The sequence below is a fragment of the Danio rerio genome, chromosome 22 (genome assembly GCF_052040795.2).
Source record: "Danio rerio strain M-AB ecotype USA chromosome 22, GRCz13ab, whole genome shotgun sequence".
NCBI lineage: Eukaryota > Metazoa > Chordata > Actinopteri > Cypriniformes > Danionidae > Danio > Danio rerio.
This window is the reverse complement of record NC_141042.1, coordinates 42,223,373-42,238,584: the sequence shown is the minus strand read 5'-3', so window position 1 is coordinate 42,238,584 and position 15,212 is coordinate 42,223,373. Positions and strand designations below refer to the sequence as shown.

Below are 15,212 nucleotides of genomic sequence, written 5' to 3'. Positions count from 1 at the left end.
CCCGAGCTACGACCCCCGCAGGGGTCAGTCACTGCCCCCCCCCCTCCCCCTAGGCCACTGAAACTCATTATATATGTATATCTATGGACTTTCGTTTATAGATATATATATTTATATAGAGCGCTGTCACTCCCCGCTCTATCTCCAGTCGGAGTGTTCCACGAGCATCGACTCCAGCAAGAGTCTGGCCAAACTTGCCACTCACCCTCTAGCAGAAATCTCCACCGCCCAAATCACACTTCACGATTTCTGCTAGAGATGGCAAAATAAAATAAAATAAAAAATTGCTGCACCCAACTCCCGCAGCGCCCATTCTGACTCACAGAAGTCTCCTGATCACCCCTCCAGGCCTTAGATTATCCCATTATATATATATTTATATACTCTCTCATATATACATATATATAGCGCTGCCACTTCCCTGCTCTATCTCTGTTTGGAGTGTTCCTCAAGCATATTTCTGACTCTTAATGAGCCAACCCCGCCCACCCCTTATGGCCCCCCTTCACTAGTCTCCACCCAACCCCCTCCCCCGCTCTGGCTTCCACAGGAGTCAGTTTTAAACTTTGCTCCAACTGGAGCCCCCTACTCTTCCTTCATTCCTTAATTACTATATCCAGCAGCCGGATATAGTGAAAACTCTCTAGCTTTTTGGGGGAAATTCTTTGAAATACTCGGCTGCTGTCCCGAGCTAGAGGCATTTTTTGGGGAGCGATCGAGACCTACCTGATCTCGGTTCTCCTGATATGCTTCTAGACCGGGCGGGAGCCCTGGGCTCAAATATCTCCGAGCTCAGGGTTCTCTCCCGGGACAGGATGCCAAACCTGCTATAAGTGCCAAGCATATCTAAGTGGGAACTCTTGAAAGACAGCTGAGCAGAGCTCGTGCATCATATTCAGAAAGACTCGAGGCTGTAATCACTGCCAAAGGAGCATCAACAGAGTCTTGAGCAAAGCCTGTGAACACTGATGTACAGGTGATCTTACAGCTGCTTATTTTCAATAAATCTGCTGCAATTTCTAAAACTCTCTTCTCCACATGCTCATTATGGGGGATTGTGTGTAGAATGTTGAGGAAATAAAGGAATTCACTCCATGTTGGAATAAGGCTGTGACAGAAACTGAAGCGCTCTCCACACTTCACAGATGATCTGTCTCCTTGCTGAAACAAATCAGTCCTCGTGTTGTTTTCCTAAGTTTTATAACTCTGACAACATTTCAGCAACATGGACACACGGCCTGGGTTTAAAGTTGTTTAATGTTTGTTACGGCTTTATAAAAATAATAATAAAACCAAGGCCTTGAGCTTTTTTACATAAGGGGGTAAAAAAAGAACCTTTTCAACCCAACCAACATGCCAAATACAAATATAACACTCTGGAAAACGGAAATCAATGTGTTTTCTTTTTTACATGTACATGTGGAAACCTGGAACTGCGCCATTGCTATCATACAACAGACAAACCGAGACGTTCAGCTTCAACCCTGAAAGTGTTCAGCCCAGTTTACCAGCCACCAAATCCTCCCCGACTGGGACGATAAGCGTCTCCCTGGAATGAAGGTTTGCCTTGCCAGTTCTGGATGAAGGTGGCCCGGTGCATCTGCTGCACGTCCATGCCATAACGAGCCCCCCACAGGCCCGCCGCTGAATGCTGGGCCAGGTTGTTCCAGGACATCTGCACGTTTTGAGCGGGCAAGAATCCTCCCAGCACTGGAGCTCGGATGACTCCTATGTTGTTGGAGAGCGTGCAGTTCACCAGAGGATGTCTGAGTCCAACAGCACCGCTGTTAGATACAAATCTAGGGTAGCTCAGACCCATGGAGGCTCGTGGAGCTGGCATCAAGCCACCCTGCTGCTGCAGCGCTGGATAAAAACTACCCATGCCGTATGTGGAAGTGCTGGGCCTGGGAAGGAACCCGCCGCTTGTGTACGTGTTCTTGACTGAAGCGGTGGAGGCTTGAGCGGTGTCCGCTGCTGAGGTCTCTGGAGCGCTGCTCAGCTCGTGTCCGCTCTCAGCATTAGTGTTGGGTTGCTCCCAATCTCCGGGATTGTCTGATATCTCGGCTGGTGGGATTGCCACAAGCGTAGACGAGGCTGGTTTGATTCTGCCAGCTGTTTCTCCTCGCTGGTCTGCTTCACAGCCGGCTTCAGCGTGAGATGCAGCAGAGGAGCTCGTCTCAGTGTTCCCAGACTTCATTTGATTTGAGCTGTACGAGGCTGGCGTCTCTGGCAGACTGTGGATTTCTGGAGAGCTCAGACAATAGGAATCTGGCAGAGCACTGTGAGCGAGGAAGCTCTGGTGAGGGTCCACCTGAAATGAAGTTTCAGAAGTCTTTGCCAGCTTCTTGGAAGCCTTGAATTGAGAAATCGCTTCGCTGAGAGCTTTAAAGTCCAGAGCGTTTGGCGGCTCAGAGGTTGTCGTGTGCACAGGAATGCTGTGCACCTGATCTGGAAGAGTGTCTTCAGGAACAGAAGGATGGAAGTCAGCTTGTTGGTCTGTAAGAGCGCTGGTCATCTGAGATACTGGGGCAGATACTGTGTTATCTGAAGAATCCTGGTTGGAGTCCAGAGACATGCTATCCTCTCCCACTACAGGCACAAGAGAAATGTTACAGGCGATCAATGAAACGGTTCAACACCGGGAAACTCCCAAACTGAGCCCAAAAACAACAGTTACAAGAGAGGTTCAGCATCTCTACAACAGCATTACAGAGACAAACAGTCATGCTCATCACACTGCAAAAGATGAATACAGAGAATGCTGATGCCCTGATGCACACGCCAAGCTGAGGATTCACAGCTGAACTCACAATTATTCACACTCTTTGTTTTGTTTAAATATTCTCCAGATGATGTAGAACAGATTGAGGAAATGTTCACAGTGTGTCTGATAATGTTTGTTCTTCTGGAGAAAGTCTGATTTGTTTTATTTGGGCTAGAATAAAAGCAGTTTTTAATAGTTTAAACAGCATTTTAAGCTCAATATTATTCGCCCCTTTAAGCTATATTTGTTTTGGATAGTCTACAGAACAAACCATCGTTATACAATAACTTGCCTAATTACCCTAACCTGCCTAGTTACCCTAATTACCCTAGTGAAGCCTTTACATGTCACTTTAAGCTGTATAGAAGTGTCTTGAAGAATATCTAGTCTAATATTATTTACTGTCATCATGACAAAGAGAAAATAAATCAGTTATTAGAGATGAGTTATTAACACTGTTATGATTAGACATGTGCTGGAGAAATCTGCTCTCCGTTACACAGAAACTGAGGGAATAATAAACAGGGGGTGAATAATTCTGCCTTCAGCTGTTCAGTATTTTAGACATTTTCCAAAGACAGCAGAATCTGCGAGTTGATCAGTGTGTCTGCTTTTGAAACATGTTTATTACTCAATAGCTGTTCAGTTTATTGCACAACTAAGTTCAGCTTCAGATTCATACAAATCTATAATATTAATTTACAATAAACTCCATACAGCAAAGATCAGGAGTCCGATCATGTCATGTGTGTACACATATCAGTGCTTTATATGGGAGTTGTGGTCACAGAAACACTAAACACACACACACACACACGAGCGTGTTTCAGAGATTGAACAGTTGTGTGAGGACGCTCTGTACACCAGCTGAAGCTTACAGAAAGAGAACAGAATAAAGGTGCTGGGTGACCTGAGGAACGGCAGCATAATCCATCATCCAAAAACACCTGAAGAGTGTTGAACATCAGTGAGCATCAGGCTCGTCATGTTACTGATGAAATGATCCACTAAACTACAGAGCCAGAGCAGTCTCAGAACTAACACACTTACAACATACACCTTGCACATCTGTAAAGAAGATCAGAAATATTTTCACCAAAGCAATTAGATCTGCGCATTTTTGAATCATTTTTTTAATTTACAAGTTGGATTTGCATATTTTAAACTTTAAATAATATATAAAAATTACAAACTGAATTTGCAAATTTTAATTTTTTTGTAATTTATGAAGTGGATGTATTTTTAAATCTTGTTTTAAATTGATGAACTGAATTAGCGTGTTTCTGAATTGTGTTTCGAGTTCACGAATTGGATTTGCATATTTTCAAATCTTTTTTGAATTTTTAATTAAGGTTTTTCTATTTTAGATTCGTATTTTGAATTTACAAATAAAACGTGTATTTTCAAATCTTTTTTTGAAATTACAATTCAGATGTGTATTTTTAAATCGTGTTTTGATTTTACGAATTGGATTTGCGTATTTTTTATTGATGTTTTGTTTTTGAGAATTGGATTTGCGTATTTTTAAATCACGTTTTGATTTTACGAAATTTTTTTTCGTATTTTTGAATCACATTTTGACTTTACGAATTGGATTTGCGTATTTTTTATTGAAGTTTTGTTTTTGAGAATTGGATTTGCGTATTTTTAAATCAAGTTTTAACTTTACGAATTGGATTTGCGTATTTTTAAATCACATTTTGATTTTACGAATTTTTATTTTCGTATTTTTGAATCACGTTTTGACTTACGAATTGGATTTGCAAATTTTTAAATCACGTTTTAATGTTACGAATTGGATTTCGTAAACGTGAATTGTGTTGCGCATGTATAAACTTTACTTTATAAATATATTATTTTTGAGACTGATCTGGCTCCATTTTTTTTTTCAGATTTTGCATAAATCGTTAATCAACCTCAGTCCTGATCAAAACTATTAAATAGTTTAGAAAAATACAGCATTTTAACTCTTTAATGACCAAACTGATAAATGAGGTAAGCGATTTGGTGGGAAAAAAACACCCAAAATGACGAGTTTTCAAATGAAAAGTAATTGTGGACGGTATGTTTTAAGCTCAGTCTTGGACGTGTGTGAGATTATTCACAACATCGGCTCTGATGCTTTGTTAGATTCTCAGTTTTTCTCCCTGATGTTCTGCTGCTGGCTGTTTTTGCCTGATTGACCTCCATTATAAGCACATTGATGGTGTATACAGTACATGCACAGTCTTTGCTTTTGTTTACTCCATGTAGTTGTGAGAGCGGAGATGCATATTTGGATTTTCTCAGCCTCGTCAAGCTGAGTGTATAAAGATTACTCTCACACACTCACAGACACACACTTTAGTTTGCTGTTATACTCCATATTAAACCCAGAGATTAAGCCTGTATCTGCACATCTGAAGGGTTAACAGTGCCAGCTGATGACCCAACAGAGAAAACCAGCAACAATCAAAATGCCTGATCAGATGGTGGCTTTGTGATAAAAATGTGGTTATAATGGAGGAAAAACAGCACAACAGTGAAATACGGAGAGGAAAAAGAAAATGGATCAAAAACAAAGACTCAAAGCCAAACGCTGTTCCACATCCACGACTGATAAACGTCAAAAAATCCAGCCGCACCGTTACTTTAACATTGATGATCTCAACCGAATCGGTCAACCTAAACTTGCTGATTTAGTCAGAAGACGTGTCTGCACAGAAAACATGTAAGCACACAACACATCTGCAGCTCAGAGTGTCTGAAACATCGTCATGATTCACTTCCTGAACACAGTCGACCATCTACAGGTCTGAAATGCCCACAGTCCTGCGCACCATGCAAATCAAGCGCTCGTCTTCAATAATATATCTAGGATGATCACATTTTGCTGCTGACCTACACATCTCACATGGAAACAGTGATAAATAATGACATTATTATTAGGACAAAATAGACATCTGATAGAAAACGGGTGAACAGTACAGTAAGATGGCCGTTTATAGGCGAGCGTGGCTCTATACCAGACCCTGATCACAAACACAGTCTCCAGGAGCAGTGTCTGTGTTCAGTTTCTACAACAGATCTGTTGATCCCGCAACACTTGGAGCGGCTGTTCCTCCATGCGCTTCCCCCATTTCAGATGTAAAGGCTTTGCCTGTAGATTTTACAGCCTCCTCCTTCTCCTGTATGGTCTCATAACGTAAAGCCTCTTTGTCTTTAGTTCACTACCTCTTAACCTGCTCCGTCTGCTGCGGTTATTCTCTATTCTGAATGTGTCTCGCAGAGTTTTAGCTGGCTGTTCCTCTATGGTGAATAATTAAGAGCGTTCAGAAGACATGGAGGGATGGCGGAGGCAGCAGATTCCCAGTATAATCACAGTGAGAGTTAGACGTGCACTTGTGGATGCTGTCAGGTGGTTTACACTGATCACTTACATGACGCTGGAGCAGGAGCAGGAGCAGGGTACAGGTCAGCAGACGGAGTGTCGTCCACGTTTTCTCCACTGGCTAAAGAGCTTATTACAAACTTTACGTCATCAACATTCGCAATGACGACTCCACTGCTGGAGTAATGAGGGAACATCTCGAACTGGAAGCCTGTGGGGCAGAATTAAACCAGCATTAGTTAAGACAGCCAACTAACTACAGCCTTATTCATTCCGAACACTGGCAAACACTGCCTCACTGAGTGTCAATGTCGTTGCTAAATGTAGGCAATAGGCTGTAAGGCTGCACGTTATACTGTATGCTGAGCATGATCACTGCATCTCAGAGCACCTGTTAGAAAGATCAGATGTCGTTGTTTGATGAATCGTGCCTGCAGGTCCACAAGGCAACCAAGGTCAGGTGCTCGGTGTGATGGAGAGTCACAGTCATGGTACGACAGAATCTCAATGATATGCCTCTTCTCATATTCGCGGAGGATCTCGTACAGCTTCAGAGCCTCGCTTTTGAGTCTGGAGGAACAACAAACAAAACAGCCACAGTGAGTGGTGCATTCCCTATAGATTAACTGTGTGTGTGTGTGTGTTCAGGAAATATGATAGCTGTGTAAGATATTACTCAAGTTATTTTGTTAGTTAGTCGAGATCTGTGAGGGCTGTACTGCTTTACACAGCGGTTGGACAATGAAACTGAAACGCCTGGTTTTAGACCACTAATTCAATAGCATGCTGCAGGTCAGGGGTGTCCAAGCTCAGTCCTGGAGGGTCGGTGTCCTGCAGAGTTTAGCTCCAGCTTGCCTCAACACACCTGCGCTGATGTTTCTAGAAAGCCTAGTAAGAGCTTGATTAGCTAGCCCAGGTGTGTCTGATTAGGTTGGAAGTAAACTCTGCAGGACACCGGCCCTCCAGGACTGAGTTTGGACACCCCTGGTGTAGGGAATCCTTTTGCAGCCGATACAGCATCAGTTTGTCTTTGGGATGAGAGTTTAGTGGTGGCAAACCTGCTCTGCTCTCGCAGCTTCTTGTGAGATTTGAAGTGAACCCTCCACCTCCAGGGGCTCTGAGGAGAACTGAGCTGCTCAATGCACTCGAGGATGTCTTGAAGTTTTTCTGAAGACAGAGACAAAGCCTTGCTGAAACGTGTTCGCAGATCAAACCTGATCTTAGTAATACACCAGACTGGATAATCAGGTTACCTGCTGTAATGACGGACGGATTCAGGACATCCTCATCTGACACAATAAATCCTCCGGCCTGAAAGAGCTCATTGTATGTGTGGTTCTGGATGTCACTCAGGTTGTCTACACCAGCAAAGCTCACAGACGGATGCTTCTTCAAGGAAACTAATGAAGGTATCTATGGGTGTAAAACACAACGTCAAGAGCAAGCAAACCACACTGACCTGCTGAACAGAGAGAGCGTTACATGCACAGGACTTGATTCTAGACTCTATTAAAGGAATGTAGACTTTATAAATAAAGAACAAACATATAAACTTGATTAATGATTCATATTTAAAATATAAAGTTTTTTTATTTATCACAGTATATGCTTATTATATTAAATGTGTATTATTGTACATCCTACACTACCTGACAGAAGCCTTGTCGCCTATGCAAGTTTTAGGAACACAAGTAATATCTGCTCTTCTAGTTGCTGATTTGGTGATGAAGTGTCTCTATGAAAGGTGAAGGCCTCTAGATTTTGCTGATTTGAGCTCAATAAATCTGATCATGTCTTGATGTTGACTGATTTGATGAGGACAGTGCGCTCTGACTCTGCTCAGACTAAAGTGTCATCACTGAACAGAAATAATGTCCAGTATAGAATATAAAGTCCTGCTGCAGTGGAGACAGAATGAAGATTGTGTCTGACTCCATCATGAGCTCCACAAAATAAATAAATAAAAATAAAAACACCTAACCTGTATACCTAGTCATGATACACCATTCTCTATTTTTCTTCCAAGTAATGTAATCAAACACTTTCTGTGGAGAGTGAAGCGCTGAGCAGTGATTTACCTTGTGGACCTGTGCAGCGATGTCCATGTTCTGAATGATGACCAGTAGTTTATCCTGGGTGCTGGTTTTTTCAAGGAAGCCATGAGGGTCACACTCCAGATCTCCCAGCTTCTTCAAGTATTCCTGTTACAAAAGTCAAATAACACAACGGCCACTTGTAGCAATGTGTAGCTGACAAATATGCTGTAAAATGTTTATTTTTTAAGCAACAATAAATATATTTACACGGTTTGACAGTTTGAAGTCAGATGCTTAAAAAAATAATGAGTCACTGACTTTATCAGTCGTTTCACTTTTTATTTGACACGTTTACTGAACTGTACGGCTAACATGTCCTGTGTTCAGACATGAAGAAAGACAGCTCTTAATCATATACAAACAGCATGAACAAACCATCTTGATAATCTTCATCTTCATAGGGAGTTTCTGCAGATGTAATACTTTTAAAGACATTTATAGGACCAATATGAATTCTTCCTCATAGCCAGTGTAGAAGACCTTTACTTGCGCCATTAAACATGTAGAAATTTTGTGATTTCTCAGCCACGATAATTTATCAAAACGAGCAACTCTAATCATGTACATGTATGTAAAGCTTTAATAATAATAATAATAATAATTCCTAGGGCTGTGCAATTAATCGAAAATCCGATTTCGATTATGGCTTCTAATGATTATGAAAAACCATTAATCGAGATAAACGATTATTCCATTATTTAGCGCCCCCTGTCCAGTTGTCCTCACTTGTTGCTCTTAAAAGCGCGACAGACTGCATGTTTATGTGTGTGTGGCGCGCAGACTGTCAGAAGCATGCGGTCTGCACTTGGTCTCATTCGCACATTGTGACGAGCAGAGAGCACACACATCTAAAGTCATTAACGTGAGCGCTTTAATGTTCAATGTGTCAAAACGCGGTGTTTAGTGATTATTCATATTAACCCTCATTTAGTAATAAACAAACGAGTTGAGAATCAAAAGACACGTGAAAGCGAAACCATTAAAGTGACAGAGCACAGCTGCCGCCTGTTTCATCATGATTAATAAAACAACGAGAAAATCCCTCTCTGCTCGTGACTGAAGACTTTTGTAGCTGAAGTGTTTTTCTTACGGTGAAGATGCTGAAAGCACAGTTTGTTTCATATTTTTATTCTATTGTATTTATTTCTCTTTCCTTTGCAGGGAGGAAAATAATATATGCAGTTGAAGTCAGAATTATTAGCCCTCCTGAATATTACCAACCTTTTCCCCCAATTTCTGTTTAATGGAAAGAAGATTTCTGAACATAATAATCATTCATTTCTAATAACCGATTAATTTTATCTTTGCTATGATGACAGCTCATAATATTTTAGTAGATATTTTTTTAAATACAAACATTCAAATTCAAAGTGTGACTCAAAGGCTTAATTAGGGTAATTAGGCAAGTCATTATATTACAGTAGTTTCTTCTGCAGACAATCAAAAATATATATTGACTAAAGGGGCTAATAATATTGACCTTAAAAGAGGTTTCAAAATATTTAAATTAGCTTTTATTCAAGCCAAAATAAAACAAATAAGCCTTTCTCCAGAAGAACAAATATTAGAGGAAACACTGTTAAACTTTCTTGCTCTGTTAAACATCATTAGGGAAATATTTATTTTGTAAAAATTATCAGGAGTGCTAATAATTTTGACTTCAACTAATAATCGATTGGAATAATGATGATTACAATTATGAACAAAATAATCGTGATTATGATTTTTCCCAAAATCGAGCAGCCTTACTAATTCCTTACATTTATACAGTGCTTTTCTGGGCAGTCAAAGTGCTTTTACACAATGGGGGGATCTCCTCATCCAGCAGCAGTGTGCAGCATCCACCTGGATGAGGCGACGGCAGAACACACACCACACAGCAGCTGATTGGTGGAGAGGAGATGAAGCCAGTTATGATATAGGGAGGGTTAGGAGGCCATGATGGACAGAGGCCAGTGGGCAGATTTGGCCAGGATGCCGGGGTTAAACCCCTACTCTATTTCCAAGGACATCCTGGGATTTTTACCGACCACAGAGAGTCGGGACCTCGGTTTAACGTCTCATCTGAAAGACGGCGCACACTGAGCAGTATAGAGTCCCCGTCACTATACTGGGGCATTAGGACCCACACTGACCACAGTTTGGGCGCCCCCTGCTGGCCTTAAGCAGTTTGTGATGCATTTTGGGAACAGGAGATGAGCCCCTGGTCTAATGCTCCACCTGGCTGGAGAAGCCTGTTCTCAAAGACTAATTATACGGGTAGCACACTCATTCTGAAAGCCTTCAGCAGAATTCAAATCAGCCATTTTAATCTAGATTAATTACAGTGAGATTAACCTAGATTAAAGAAAAACCTCTATACAAATTAATTTAGCATTAACTTTTGGTAATGTTTAGTCTGAACTTGAATGTAAAGCAATAATAAATCATAATAAAAATAAACATTACCTTTATTTCCCAGCAGACGTCACTCTCCTCCTCCAGGGAATGGATGTAGAAGTAAACCGAGTTCTTCTGCACTCCTTTAAGGATCTCCACCAGGTTAGTGATCATCTCAGGCTGCAGCTGATGGATGATGCTGCTGATAGCCGAATGCGTGTGGTCCACCGAGGCGTCTTCAGCTGGGACAGCAGAGCATGACGTTTGACCCTCATCAGCTTCCGTAGTCTCCGCAACTGAACTACCACTGACCTCATGTGAGCCTCGGTGTCGATCATCCATGGTGCTTGCTTCTGTTATCTGCTGGGCCACTGAGTCCTGCTCTAATGGCCAAAGCTTTTGGGGCAGTTTGTGGGCATCAGCCAAACCTGACTGACGCTGTGCTTGAGTTGCTGGCTCGGGGAGCGCACTGGAAGGCAAACTTGGTGTCAGGTGGGGCTCGAAGCTTTTGCTGGGTTTAGTGGTTGAGGATGAGGAAGCACACACGCTGGAGGACGTATCAGGGACTTCTGAAGGATCTTCTGTAGGTTGAGAGGAAGACGACACATCTTCTTGTGCTTCCTGGTGTTGATTTCCATGAATGAACCTCATCATGCTATCATGCAAAGAGCTGACGTAGTTACCGACAGGAAAGGGAGTGGTAAAGTTCGAAACGTAATCAGAAAGAGGCGGAACCGGAGCCTGAGGGGGTTCTCGTGTGCTCTGATTGTTTAAGCATGACACATAAGAAATGTTATTGCCCCTCAGGATCTGCTCGACCTCACTGGAGAATCCAGAGATGAGCTCATCGACGATGTGATCAACACCAATCAATGATGCGGCTGCATCTGCAGGAGCTTCAGTCGAAGTGTTGACCGAAGGGGTTACAGGCTCATCGTCCTCAACCTCTGCCGTAGTTTGCACATCCAGATCCGCTACGGTGTTGCTGCTGTCAGGCTGGTAAGTGGGAGACAGATCCTTAATGTCAGGCGTGTTGTGTGTCGATACCGTGGGGCTCTGAAGGAAGCGTGGGTCTTCAGGATAGTCCTTCTTTCTTTGGGAATATCTCTCGGTTTTCAGACCTAAGCAAATCAATGATATTTTAAGTGCTTACAGTACACTCATGTCAGCTATAAAGATGTGTGCTGAGGTTTTATATAATATATAGTCATCAACATTTCAAGTGCAGCAAAAAAAGGTTTTCAAAATTGTCGCAAGACTGAGGAATTTATATTAATGATCTAGGCGCAAAGTCTGAAGCTCACGACGTGTCTGAATACACTTTTACAATTTTAAGGATGAGAGAATCCTCTCTGCGCATGGTCTAACAGGGCTAACTGAGTTCTGGGTGTGTTAACCTGCATTAAACCAATCAGAGTCTCGTCTCTCATTCCCTTTAAAGGGGAAGTGAAGCACTCAGTCAAGTTTACCTTGTTTGGTACATTGGATTCCACTTTACTGAAAATATATTAAACAAACTCGATTAACGTAAGCATTTAGCAGTAAACGCCGTGTTTTACTATAGATTTTAGACCTAGGGCGCCGTCATCTTGTAATGTCGCTGTGTCTGACGTCACGGGGTTGGTTGAGTTCCCTCGGCTGAACAGATACAGTTAGCCCAATGTGTGAAGTTGTAGACGTGGAGCTGCAGCAAATACAAGCATCAGATGTGTGTCTAATATAAAAGTATAGATATTTATTCTATTTTTCTTTTTTTTCCCCTTTTAACTACCGATCTTTTGATGCGCTTTGGGTTTTCACCATGATTGCAACAGACTGAACACAGAGACTGGACAGCCTAATTTAACCCAATGCATGAAGTTGTGGATGAGCATCACAAAAATGCTGCAATTACAACAAACACAGGCATTTAAGTGTCTTATGTTGTGTATTTTTCTTATTTTAATACCTCTCGTTTGTCTCACGCTGCTCCAGCGCTGCCTGATGAGGGGATTTGCATTCAGACTAATGCAGCGATTAAAGTCATACAGGACTTCACACTTCACTAAGTAAATTCTGTGTGGGTTATGCCAAACATATTCTCTTATCAGGTCGATCAACTCGATCTCTCAACATGTATGAAGGATAAAACCTGCCATGTGAAACCCCGCGCTGATCTCAGTTTGGTTTGAACACAAGAAGAGGTGAGGGGGTGTAGCGGTGAAAAGTGAAAGTACCCGCCCCTACTACGTCAGCACCGGACCTGGTTGAAACCACAGGCAGTCAGGTAACCTGATTTCCAGAGGTTTTTCTTTATCTAATCTGGTGTGTTACTAGACTGTTTGAATTGTGTTCTGATCATAACCTGCATTAAACCAATCAGAGTCTCCTCTCTCAAACTCTTCAAGAGTCAGTTCCGTCGCTCCATTGTGCATTTGCTCTTTACATGTTGGACTTTATAAGTGTAAAAACTGAACACTTCACTAGCGAAAACACAGTTAAACAGAGCATCTGCAGCGCGAGGATAAAGAATGAGCCTCCTCCATTCAGCCTCTTTACCTTTACTTACACACATGCTGCACCCCATATGGTCTAAAAGCTGACAGATGGACAAATCTAAGCCTGTGTTTAATAAAACTAATATAAATATGCAGATAATCAATAATACTGCTAATAATGATCACATTATACAGAAGCAAATTGTCATGAAGAAACTAAAACAGCCCCCTGAGATGAAGAAGGCATGGAGGTGGGGGGGTTACATTTATGTAGGCTGGGAAATAATGTTTTGTCAAATTTTAATCCTTTAATTCTTTTCCATTTGTGAAGTTATTTGTGTCCGTGCGTTCCCTTCACAAGTCCAAAGACATGCGGTACAGGTGAATTGAGTGAGCCAAAATTGTCCATAGTGTATGAGTGTGTGTGAATGAATGAGTGTGTATGGGTTTACAGTGATAGACTGCAGCCGGAAGAGCATCCGCCACGAAAAACATGCTGAATAAGATGCCAGTTCATATCTCTGTGGCGATTCCAGCCGAAAAGAAAATGAATGAATGAATGAATGAATGAATGAATGAATGAATGAATGAATGAATGAATCAGAAAGCTTTTAAAGTTAAATGTTGTTTCAATCCTATTTTTGCAAAAATAATTTGAATTTAAGATGACTTTATTTTCATCATCATTCAGATGTAACAAAGGCATTGTTGCATAATAAAATTAAACAAAATACTTATTCTGATGTACCTAGAACTAGTAAGAACTAAGAACTAGTTGTTGGTATGATAATAGCAAAAATTAAAGAAGTAAGAAGACATTTGGGTGCAGTTTGGGGCTGTCCTGCGACTCTTCAACAGTGTTGTGTTGTTATAAAGATGTATGTTTGCTACAGTGAATGAGAGTTTTGGTTCCGTCTGCTGTAAATGATGAATGATGTATGATGATAAACAGCTTATTATTACAGTTTAGAGTATTTCTGATTTGTTCAGTTTATAATATATTAATCACGGACTTTACCTGTGATGGGTATTAGTACCCATGGAATGGTCTTTTCTCCGAGCAGGTTAACGCCACGCTGCTGTCCTCCAGAATCAGAACAGGGGCTAAATGCTTCTAAACTACTCAAGCTACCAGCGGTCTCCTCCTGCAATCACAAAAACCCCATCAAAACCCCCGTTAATGCTGACTTTACAACACTAAATATACACACAACACAAAGATAATGCAAACACACAAAACAGAGGAGAAACGGTGATCATCAACAAGACAATGCTGCATCTTCTGCAATAAATAAACACAGTCTATTTATCTCATCACAAGCCATTTAATAACAGTGTTTATGGAAAGGACTCGCGGTAAATAGGAGTTTATTGAGCCAATAAGCCAGCATTCACTTAATAAATATTAAAACTGACACTGAATATGACATTGCAGATTTCATAATGCACATTTTACACTGAGGTGCAAATACTGGCCACAGCTTCCACCATGCATAAATCAACTTACTGCTGATAAAACTACTGTACTTCAACCTTTAGTTTGAACAGAACATGTCTATTTAAATTTAGTGTAAACAGCATGATGCTAAGAAAATACAGCCCTTTACACGCAGCATGACGCCTCTAGTTATGTTGTGCAGTTAATGTAATTTCCATCTATTCAATTTGGTGCAAATAAGCTGCTGCCAAAATGAAATGGCAGGCGGTATTCTTCCTTGCAATGATATAGATGCTTTTGTGTTTGGTAAGAGCCCTTTAATAAACCTGGGTGCTTGTTCCACTGCCATATAGTCTGATTTCTGATCAGCTGATTGAACATCTCACCTACTTAAGAATAAACTAATTACTAATATAAATAAAATGTCACGTGACGATGCATCAGAATACTGTCTAAATGCTGTTAACACTGCAGCACACTATAGCCCTGTTCACACTGATGCCCTTTATAAGGGCTTTTTACAATGAAAGCATCCACGTGCACACTCGTCTCCTCTAGCGCAGGGATGCCCAAAGTAGGGCCCTCGGGTCAAAGTTGGCCCACTGAAATCTTTGATTTGGCCCACCATCCCATCTGAGAAGAGCGTGAGAATAGGGTATATGCAGAGCTAGTGTTTCTTCCCATACTG

General features: G+C 41.4%; 1 protein-coding gene across 1 annotated transcript in view; it reads right to left on the bottom strand.

Annotated features, from left to right (window-relative positions):
* Nucleotides 1–1,239: 1,239 nt before the first annotated feature.
* Nucleotides 1,240–15,212, bottom strand: part of tasora (transcription activation suppressor a) — a 35,502-nt gene continuing 21,529 nt past the window's right edge. Inside the window, exons 16-23 of the mRNA XM_087304668.1 lie at nt 14,105–14,231; nt 10,679–11,730; nt 8,213–8,335; nt 7,388–7,547; nt 7,193–7,301; nt 6,526–6,704; nt 6,184–6,345; nt 1,240–2,589 (exon numbers count right to left, since the gene is read on the bottom strand). Of these exons, the coding sequence (XP_087160794.1) occupies nt 1,505–2,589; nt 6,184–6,345; nt 6,526–6,704; nt 7,193–7,301; nt 7,388–7,547; nt 8,213–8,335; nt 10,679–11,730; nt 14,105–14,231 (2,997 nt within the window). The 3' untranslated portion in view covers nt 1,240–1,504. The remainder of the gene's footprint in view (nt 2,590–6,183; nt 6,346–6,525; nt 6,705–7,192; nt 7,302–7,387; nt 7,548–8,212; nt 8,336–10,678; nt 11,731–14,104; nt 14,232–15,212) is intronic.